Source organism: Telopea speciosissima, chromosome 3 (assembly GCF_018873765.1).
Source record: "Telopea speciosissima isolate NSW1024214 ecotype Mountain lineage chromosome 3, Tspe_v1, whole genome shotgun sequence".
NCBI classification, from domain to species: domain Eukaryota; kingdom Viridiplantae; phylum Streptophyta; class Magnoliopsida; order Proteales; family Proteaceae; genus Telopea; species Telopea speciosissima.
The window spans coordinates 10,953,730-10,964,090 of NC_057918.1; the positions used below are offsets into that span (position 1 = coordinate 10,953,730).

Here is a 10,361-nt window from a genome sequence, read left to right on the forward strand (position 1 = left end):
CACAAGATAAATATAGAGCAAGAGAAAGTGTCGGAGCTGGCTCTAAAGTGGATTCTTCGATGCTAAAATCAGTAATCTAAGCTACAACAATAAAAGATTTTGGAACTAAGTGAGTAGTTAGGTAAGAGTAATAAATGCGATTAAGCATCCTATTACCTTGTACAAAGCCCTCATATATAGAATGTATGTTTGTAGAATTGGGTATCATGTCAATGAAGTAAAGTAAGTTCCCCCGTGTAAGGTCTCTTGTCCCAGTGGCGGTTATATGACCCAAAGGCTTATGCTTAAATGGATGATAGAAATATTCACCTTAAATTTCCACTTTAACTAGACCTCAAGCCACATGTCAAACAACCATAACTGGATCGTTTTTATGCATATCGTTTTCTGATTTTTTACTAATTTATACATATTTATTGTATTAAAAAATAAAAAATAAAAAATGATCACTAGTCTTGACTAGGTTTGACGAGGATTATCTATTCTTCACACTTGAAACAGTAATAATGTTTACACAAAAAAAAAAACAAGAATAATTATGGTGGAAACATATAGGGGGAGTTGCAAGAGATATGTATATGTATATATTTTGTAAAACAAAGGTGGGTTATGTATTTGATAAGGTGGTATTCTCTATTTTTATTATTGTCTTACATTTTCCTTTAATGTATATATTGTCAAGCGGGGAGACTTGTATCAAGAAGTATCAACATATTTTCTTTACTATTCATGTGGTAACTGTTTTGAAAATTTGGAAGTTGAGAAATGCAAGAGTTTTGAAAGTTTCCATCCTCTCTTTTAGTTCTTGGGTGACAGTACGTGGTTAACAGAAATGTGGAGGAGGCCATCTCTCTGATTCCAGGTTCTTCTTTTGGGCATGCATGCGCTAGTGCACTGGCCAATTTCCCTTCCGGCCCCCCTGCCCACATCGGTGAATCCTTCCACATCTTCACTGATGTGGCCTCAGCTACTCGGCCCAAGACTATGGGTGTTGGTTGTATGATCCTTAATCTAAGGAAGAAACTCCATTTGATTGCTACTGATCACTTCATCGTCTTATCTGTTGTGGTGGGTGGGGCTTTTGTCATTACTTCGGCCCTCTTATCAGCTCACCTTGTTGACCTATCACATGTGACTGTATTCTTGAATTGCCGCATTCATCAAGATGCCAACGCAAGCACTCTCATTGGCCTTGTATAAACAGATCCAAGGCCACGCTCCCCCCAAAGATAACACCGACCCTTATCAATATAGTCCCATGCGGGGGGTCATTCCCCAAAAAACAGAGGTGGGCTGCACTGCATGTGCGTCATTCGCTTCCAGCTTCGCAAGTGTCAGAGATCGGCCTCACATGAAGACAAGTGCATGAGCATGAGTGAGTCATGCTCCTGCGTAACGCGAGTCAGACGAACAAACCATGCAAAAAATTAGCCCATAAGCCCATTCAGTGATGCATAAATATTAAACGCCATATATATATTATTGATTATTGATACGTTGATGATACATATAAATATCCGGCAAACCGCGAGTGGGAGGGGAGATGGGGGATTTGTCGTCATCATCAACTCACCAGAGAAAGAGAAAGGGGCTAACAGAAGCAAGCTCACCACAGCAGGGAAAGGCTGTCCAGTAAAAGCCGTGGTGACTTCTCCATGAATTCCAAACCCTAACTCTCTCTCTCTCTCCGCGCCGTAGATCATCTGTCGTAGGAGGTTTCCTCTGGTTTCTCTGCTTGTATCTAATTGCCCTCTCTGCGTTAAAATTGATAGCTCAAAACTGCTCAGAAACTAGAGCCCTAGCTCTTACAGAGATTCTGAAACCCTTGAAGAATTAGGGCTTCTTGCCGCGTCTAATTTTGGGTGAGACATCTTATCGATTGGTTTCTGTACTTTACTTTTCTTCCCCATTCCCCGGCCGGGGAGGGGGGTGTTTCTTATTTTTATGTACGCCTTTTCTCTATTGCTTGATTTAATTTTGCATGGATCTCGTTAAAAGAAATTCGAGACTTTTTCCTTTCTTTTATATATATATATATATATCTTTGGGCTTTGCCTTGTAGTTTAGTTGGGAAAAAAATTGAAGAAATACGAACACAGTAATGTTAAATTCAGATTTTTGAATGAATTATGGGCAGATATTAGCTATTGTATATGTTGGTTAGATTGGGTAAGGGACTTCAGTTGCCGATCTTGAATTTTGTGAGTTTGGTGCCAATTAGAGGAATAATCTTGCTCAAAGGCCATTGGGCTGTGATGAGGTTTCGGATTTCCTGACTCCGATTAGTATGTTTCTTTTCCTCCAGATTTAACAGATTAGTTTATGGAAAAAGCGCAGAGTAGATAACATGCTAGGATTTTGTGCTACCTAGTCTGGCCATTTTGAGAAATTAATTCCAATTCTCTGCGTGATTTTTGTGTGTTATTGGCATGTCATCCTCATGGAATATAGAATGGACTGTAACCTGTAGTCTGCCATTATCATCATCATCGACGTCAGCATCAGCGTCAGCATTTTTTTGTAGTATATACTGATTATGTGATCACCGGTTCTTTGAATGTTTTGTGGGCTTAACATGAATTAATACTCATGGGTTATGTTACATTGACTCTTGGATTTTAAATCATCATTGTATGATAGTTAAACAGTTTACAGTCCCAGTTCGTCCTCCCACCGCTCCCCAATTCCCCCTTCCCCCTTCCCCCCCAAAAGGAAAAAGAGAAGAAATTTTAATATTATTTGATTTCAGAACCAGTTGAGTGCAAAGTTTTTTTTTTTTTTTTTTGTTTTTTTTGTTGGGGATGTAACTCCAAAACTAGCTGATATATATTGTTTCCAATGAGAGGAGTTTAGTTACTTCTCGGGAAAAAAAAAATACCTACAAGATAGATTGTTGTTGTAACCATGGACTTAATTGGGCCGATGAATTGTAAGTAATTGTTCTTGGGCTTAAATTTCAATTGTTAATGTGGATTTTTGATAAATAGGCTTTATCAGTAGCCGCATTGAAGTGGGAACCCAGTAATTATTTTATTTGTTGTTTCTGTGGATATTGGAGCTCTTGTGTCAGTGAAATTAGAATGGTTTGAACTGTAATTGTGTCTTCATTTTAGTTGGTCTGAATCATTGGACTAAAATCCAACTCTGATTATTAGTATATTTGGAGAAGATTAATAATGATTCAGTTCTGTTTTGATTGGCATTTGCTTGAATGTGAAGGCAGTGAGGATGTCGACTCCTGCAAGGAAAAGACTGATGAGGGATTTCAAGAGGTTGCAACAGGATCCTCCTGCAGGTATCAGTGGCGCACCCCAAGACAATAATATAACGCTTTGGAATGCTGTCATATTTGGGTAAGTTACAGGTTGAAAATTTTCTCCACCTGGTATGTTTTGTTGTGGGACAGTATAGGTCTGGACTGGTCTTAACACTCTTTTCTGGCTTTGGATTGCAGTCCTGATGACACCCCCTGGGACGGAGGTAAGCTAATTCTTACAACCTGTGAGATGGTTAAGTCATGTTTAAATTGTTCTTTTGATTTTAGTTTACTTTACCCCACAATTTGATTATTTATAGTGGATAGATTGATCTCATTGAAAATTTATTTTATTTGTGGTTCAGTGTGTTCTATGTTTACTTATTTTCTGTAGATTTGTTCGTAGGAGTTATTCCTTGTGTTCTTTTCTTGGGTTAAATCTTTCAGTTCAATTGCATACTTGAATAACACACATGAGTAACTTGCCACATTTCACTGTTATGAGAACTTTCAGCTCCGGTCACTATACTCCATTGTCTTATGTGGATAATGTGTGTCAGATGTTTGTAAGTACTCCATGTTTGTGAGTGCATTTGTTGCATAGAAAAATATTCCTGTGTGTAATGGTTAGAGGTCTTACTCAACCTTTACATGTAAGAGATGACTTGTGACACCAGTACTCATCATGGATTTGATACTGCATAATGAGATCAATCTATTTAGTAATATATCTATTAAATTCCTCATAGAAATGATGCCATATCCGTAACATGTCGATAAGAGTTCAGTTGTTAGATTGATTTCATCATACTTTTGAAACTCTGTGGTGACCTACTTCACATTCCCAGATATAAGTGGCATTTTTTCCCCCACCAGTTGGCAAAAAATCTCTTGAAGTGTATAATAGAGGTATCTGTGTTCTTTTAGCCAATTTGTATAACTCAAAATTTATTGTCTATGTAAAACAAATGCCTTTATTTGTTTAATTTTACATTTACCACCATTTTTTATCCAACCGGACATTTTGAATCTCTTTTGAGTCCTTCAGGTACATTTAAGTTGACACTTCAGTTTACAGAGGATTATCCAAATAAGCCACCAACAGTGCGGTTCGTTTCTCGAATGTTCCATCCAAACAGTAAGTTGCAATTGCTACCGAAATTGTAGTTTTGAGAAGATTATATGGGAACACAAATATTTAAAAAAAACATTATATCCGAAAAGGTAAAAACAATTCTGTAGTTTGGATGCAGCACACAAACAAACCACGAAAGAGAAAACCAACCTCTTTCTTACAGCTCTCCAACCTTCAAAGCTTACGAAATGGGGGGGGGGGGGGAGTACCTCCTTGAACAGCCTCTAAATTGTGATCATGGAGGTGTGCCCAGCCATTTACGTGCTCTAACAACTGGAGATAATTGGAAAGCTTAAGGAATAGAATTGAAGGGCTTTGATAAAATCTTGAATTGGGAGGGGGGAGGGGGGGGGGGAAGAAGTTGTTAGGAAGTAGGTATGTTTTCTCTGGGTACAGAAAATGTGAAAATTTAAAAATAATTGTTATTTTTGGGTTTTATTCTTTTGTGAATATTCTTGTTTTTAAGTTAGTTTGATCCCTGCATAATAATATTTTTGGGGCAGAGAAAAGCAGGATAGAAAAATAGAAATTCTCATATCAGAAACTATAGTGGTAGAAAAATTATACTTTTAAATTGATTGCTTTTTATATTTCATTTTTTCTGTTATAGATTGAGATAGCACTTAAATATCTTTGCAGTTTATCCATTTTAAATCCTTAAAATTAGTGTAGAAGGGGAGGCTGTAGGTGAGAGCTTGCAACTGGGCTTGCATGCTCCTGGAATTATGTCAACTTCATGTTGATCCTCACTGACTTGCATAACCTCTCTCTCTCTACCCCTGCCCCCCCCCCCCCACCTTCCTTGGTGTTGAAAAAATTTAATTCATTTTTAATAATAAAGGTTATGATGGGATAGCTTGTCAGATCTTCCAACTTCTAACATCCTTCTCTTTGAACGTTGCCAGTTTATGCAGATGGAAGCATTTGCTTGGATATTCTGCAGAACCAGTGGAGTCCCATCTATGATGTGGCTGCTATACTTACATCTATCCAGGTATAGTTGTTGCTTCCATTTATAATGATGCATTTGGAATTTTATGAGAGTGAATTAAGATTGATAGTCCCTATGAATTATGATGTATTTGTTCTGTTCTCTATGTTGGATTGTTAGGTATAATAATTCTCCAAAACCAGATGGGGACATGACTGTCTTATGAAACATACTAATTGAATTAGTTAAATATTCTAGCATAAATAATCATTTTTAAGCTGTCATTATTTGAATATGTTTTCCAACTTATATTTTGTATATGAATACTCTTCGGTTATTTTGTCTCATAAAGTATGGTAAATTTTACTTTCAGTAACATGTTTTGCTAGGGGTGCAACTTGGCCAGGCTGGGTTGAGCAATTGTTGGATTTTGAGAAGGACTAAGCCCAAAGCCCTGCCCACTTTAATTCTAAAAGAGCCGTAATTTCTCATGGGCAAACCTGAGGTGCGCCCTTACATCTTGTCATGACATTCCCGAGGCCTCTACCATGTCTACAAGGAAAGCCCTGTTTTATTTATAAATAGAAAATAATTTAGTGACTTCTGTTCTCAACACTTGACTGGGTATGGGTTTTGACATGGACTATAGAGTTGTTCTGGTGACCTCTATTGGATGAAAATTTGGATTCATTATCTCATCTGTTGGCTGAATGAAAATTTTGTATTGATAGGATATAGAAAGGACGCACCCAGTGCATGAGGCTCCTGCTATTGCAGGGTCTGGGGAGGGGCATATCAGCATATGTACGCATCCTTCCCCCACTTTTTGTGAGAGTCTGTTCCCTTGTTCGAACCCATGATCATCAGATTGCAATAGAGCAAACTTCCCATTGCGCCGAGGCTCGAAACGGTAATGACTGTTGCCTACGGATATAGGATAATGACTGTTGTTACCAAATGTATTACCATCTATGTTCAAAAGAGACATGTGGGTTGCCTACCGGTCCTACTGCTTAACCTACCCAGTTTTCAAAAATACATGCATACTACTTGATGATTCCGTAGGTGTCCATCTTCTAGATACCATTGTCATTGGTCTCTAGAAAGTAGAAACCACTGCCACTGGCTTTTTCAGGATACCATTGGATACCATCTTTACTCTCTATTTCCTCCCCCCCCCCCCCCCCCTTGTCGTCATCAAAAAGGCAAATAAGGAGGGTAGAGCTTGTGGTACCAATTTGGGAACACTGATACGCATGCCCCAGAGGCAAGAAATCAAATGAGATACGCCGTGAAAGTTGGACTATGATGCTTAGCTTAGGCCTTGTTCCTAGTATGACCTCAAATAGAGCTGATTGGGGAACAAAGATCCATGCGGTCAACTCCATTTAGTTGGACTATGATGCTGTGATGTTGTTTTTGTATTACATTGTTTAAACTCCATTTCGAGGTCTAGAACATAATGTTGGGCGGTTAAGAAGTGGTACGTAGCTAAGAAGGGTCGATGCCCTTGAGTTTGTGTTGATGTTGTATGCCCCCATAGTTGTCACGGCGGTTAGGTGAATGACCTCAAATAGAGCTGATTGAGGAACAAAGATCCATGCGGTCAACTCCATTTAGTTGGACTATGATGCTGTGATGTTGTTTTTGTATTACACTGTTTAAACTCCATTTCAAGGCCTAGAACATAATGTTGGGCAGTTAAGAAGTGGTACGTAGCTAAGAAGGGTCGATGCCCTTGAGTTTGTGTTGATGTTGTATGCCCCCATAGTTGTCATGGTGGTTAGGTGACCCAAGGCGGTGGAGAGGGTAAAAATCCAAGGCGACACCAAGTAGGCGACCAAGGCGCCCAAGTCGACCAAAGCACCTGGACGCCCAGGCGACGCCTTGACAACTATGATGCCCCCCTCCCTTTACTTCTTTATTATTATTCTACTGTCTCTTCTTAGATCCATGTAGCCTACCCCATTAAGTTGGGATAAGGCTATGATGATGATGTTGTTGTAGTGAAAGCTCAAAAGGATTAAACAAGTCAATACAAGGATTTCAGCATTAATACCCATGATTGGTAAAAAGAAATCATTGTTGGTAGGTATTTCCTAAATATTATTCTGGAAGAGATGATCAATGATTCAGTTATTGTCTTCAGTTTAGAGCTTCTCTCCTTGCGCAAAGATAATGGAGATTCTAATCACCCAAGGGTTTAGGTCCGCAATCCCAAAAAAGTCCAGAATCGCAGGAAAGTAAGGAACCCAATTCAGGAGAAAACTAGTTAATGCAGTAAAAGTATATCATATATGGTCGAGACCAAAAAAACTAGTTGAATGATCTGTTTGTGGAGAACAGTTCAGCATTAAACAGCTATCCAACGGTGTGATTTTAAAATACTGGAGAATCCTACCAGCATAAGGAAACTCAGACCCAGGCCAAAACAAAGAATTCGATAAAGGGTTTAAGGATTTAAATCTCAGGTCAAATTATGTATTGAAATTAATGATTAGCACACACTCAAACCAGAATCAGTATTCAGAAATCAGAAGCAGAGAAATCAGTCCATGAGAACGAGATTTGGAAGTAGTTGACAGCAATTAGGACTCTTGGAATCGACTGGAAATTTAGGGATTTGAAAACAGAAAACAGCCACTAAATAGTTGAACAATAAACTGAGATCATCCAAGGCAGGAACCTAACTAACAGAAAAAGAATCTTAAAGAGGAGTAAAACATGTGCAGGATAAGAAAGATCAGAAAAGAAGGGAAGGAAGATGAATCAGGAATCAACACCTGATCCTCAGATTGGAATCACCACCAGGCGTCCTACTAAATGACCTCAGCAGGAGCTCTGAATCAACACAGAACCCAAGGTAAAGCCAAACTGTGTCATTCATATCAAATCGTTGGGGGCTAATAGCCTTTACATGTTTAAGTAAAACTGAACGGAAAAGTGAAATAAAATAGATTTTAAACTGTCTTAAACTCCCCAATCATTGCCTGCTGTTGGAGAGTCTCAAACAAGTGAATAATAAAAGAACTAACAACCTAAACAGATAAGCAAACCTCCTCCCTTACACCTCCCTGTAGCATCCACTTGGTTAACAAAGCTGAGTCTCCCAGCCACTGGATTTAAAACAGTAATTAAAGCTTCAGAATCAAAAAAATAAAATTCCAGATTTCGTCATTTAGGTGATTTTATGTATCAACAGATCAGAAGCTCTGATCTGCTCAATACCCTGGTTGAAGATAAGTCTAGGGAAGTACTTTATTGCCCCAAAGTATCTCCCTCTATGATGAATATCGATTCTGCCCAAATATGCCCCAAAACAGAGCATCCGCTGGGTAATTCTTATAGAGTTTCTGATATATGGCAGTCACTTACGGATCTGCTGTGAATATCAGTTGATAACTTGAGGATTAATATCACAATACAGCAGTGCCAATCGATGGAAGAGGTAAACAGAAACTTACTTGCATTAAAATAGAGCAATAACAATGGGATATGACCTTGATCTCTCACCAAAGGCCTGGATCAGATTCTCTCCAATCAAACAGAGTTCCTCACTCCCTCACAGTCTCTCACAGCTCACTGATTCTCTCAGCAGTAAAGGCATAAAAGCCAAATTCTTTAAACTTCATAAAATCGTGGGCAAGGCCCTGACAAGCTATGTGAAAAACTCCAAAACAATGTAGGAAACTGTCCACTCACAATAGCAACTCAACTAGGGAATCAAAAACTAAAAGGTAACCTCAAAGGAAACCCCCCCACGCAAGGTAAAGGAGTTCTCCAAGATAAGACTAAAAAATATAAAACAACTTAAAAGTAAAAGCAACTAAGCACTAATTTCGTAGGCCTAGCTTCTACCCATATTAGGCCCATTACAATGAAAACACTGGATCATAGGCCCAACACATATATAACCCAACCCAAAGCTTATATCCATTAAAATAATCCCAATTGTGTTTTAGGGACGTCCGAAACATTCTAAATCATATACTGTTCTTGGGAAGGAAGACTCTAAAATTGTAAGGAAGACTCTAAAATTGTATGATAATTCATTGTAAAAATGATATAATTTGTGTTCTCAGACGTTAGGTTGGAGTAAGGTAATAACTTGTCAGATTTTCTTGTTGTCTATGAGATTCATTCTGTCTGCCTCTTTAATTTGAGTTGTTAGATTGATCTGTAGGCGATTAGTATTTCCTTGCTATTATTTAGTTAAGATTGCTTGTTCTCCCAATGATAAGTATTTCTAGCTAATATTCGAAGTTGTCATTTTATGAGTCATTATAGATCCATTGATGGATTATGAGGATTTCTCTGACTACATGATTGGTAAGTAAATATAATAATGTTTATTCCTACACCAATCCTCACTATGGTTCTATGCTATCTTTCTAATTGCAGTCATTGCTATGTGATCCAAACCCAAACTCACCTGCAAATTCAGAAGCAGCACGGATGTTTAGTGAGAACAAGCGTGAATACAACAGGAGAGTACGTGAAATTGTTGAGCAGAGCTGGACAGCAGACTAACTCTCATGGTAGGATGCCTTGAATTTTTCTGGAAGTTTGGGGGGACTGTTGGAGTAATTTTGTCACTTAAAAGACTGTTGCATCATAAACTTCTTTAAGATAAACTTATTATCAGTCTGCTACCCCAGAGGGATGGATGTTTCATTCCTTATCTATATTTGCCAAAAACGCATTGCATTGCACGTGTTCTCCAGTTCATGTATATACCATTCCTTGTATCGCTTGACCTGGGAAAACTCCTTAATAGTTAATATGCAACATCGTAACGTGATTGGTCAATTGTAAATGCAATTGGACATAATCTTCGTGGTGGAATGGTTGTGAAGTTGTGCAACTGGAAAACTCAGTGCTAACAAAAGTAATTTTGGGGCCTTGGACTGCTATAGTGGGTCGATATGTTAATCTGCAGTCTTGAATTTTGAAGAAGTGGGCTGGTTGACTATGTTTAGCTGTTAGCATCATCCCTTCACAACAGGAACGACAGATTCTAGACTTGGTCACTTGGGTGT

At 38.5% G+C, this 10,361-nt stretch overlaps 1 protein-coding gene across 3 annotated transcripts; it reads left to right on the forward strand.

Moving 5' to 3' along the window:
• Positions 1 to 1,724: 1,724 nt before the first annotated feature.
• LOC122656420 (ubiquitin-conjugating enzyme E2 2) lies at positions 1,725 to 10,096 on the forward strand. Of its 3 annotated transcripts, none has more exons than XM_043850925.1 (6): positions 1,725 to 1,865; positions 3,223 to 3,353; positions 3,455 to 3,480; positions 4,305 to 4,394; positions 5,297 to 5,385; positions 9,724 to 10,096. In XM_043850925.1, the coding sequence occupies exons 2-6, from the start codon at positions 3,229 to 3,231 to the stop codon at positions 9,850 to 9,852; spliced, it is 459 nt and encodes a 152-aa protein (XP_043706860.1). In that variant the 5' UTR covers positions 1,725 to 1,865; positions 3,223 to 3,228; the 3' UTR covers positions 9,853 to 10,096. The 3 variants fall into 3 exon arrangements, with proteins under 3 accessions (XP_043706860.1, XP_043706861.1, XP_043706862.1); XM_043850926.1 differs by having other exon boundaries at positions 1,755 to 1,862; positions 3,220 to 3,353; XM_043850927.1 differs by lacking the exon at positions 1,725 to 1,865 and having other exon boundaries at positions 3,205 to 3,353.
• Positions 10,097 to 10,361: the final 265 nt, after the last annotated feature.

What these genes read in the sequence shown, in the direction of transcription:
- LOC122656420 (XM_043850925.1), top strand. Translation starts at nt 3,229, where the DNA reads ATGTCGACTCCTGCAAGGAAAAGACTGATGAGGGATTTCAAGAGGTTG. An exon ending in TCGAATGTTCCATCCAAACA is followed by an intron (nt 4,395 to 5,296) that starts GTAAGTTGCAAT and finishes GAACGTTGCCAG; the next exon opens with TTTATGCAGATGGAAGCATT. An exon ending in CTATACTTACATCTATCCAG is followed by an intron (nt 5,386 to 9,723) that starts GTATAGTTGTTG and finishes TTCTAATTGCAG; the next exon opens with TCATTGCTATGTGATCCAAA.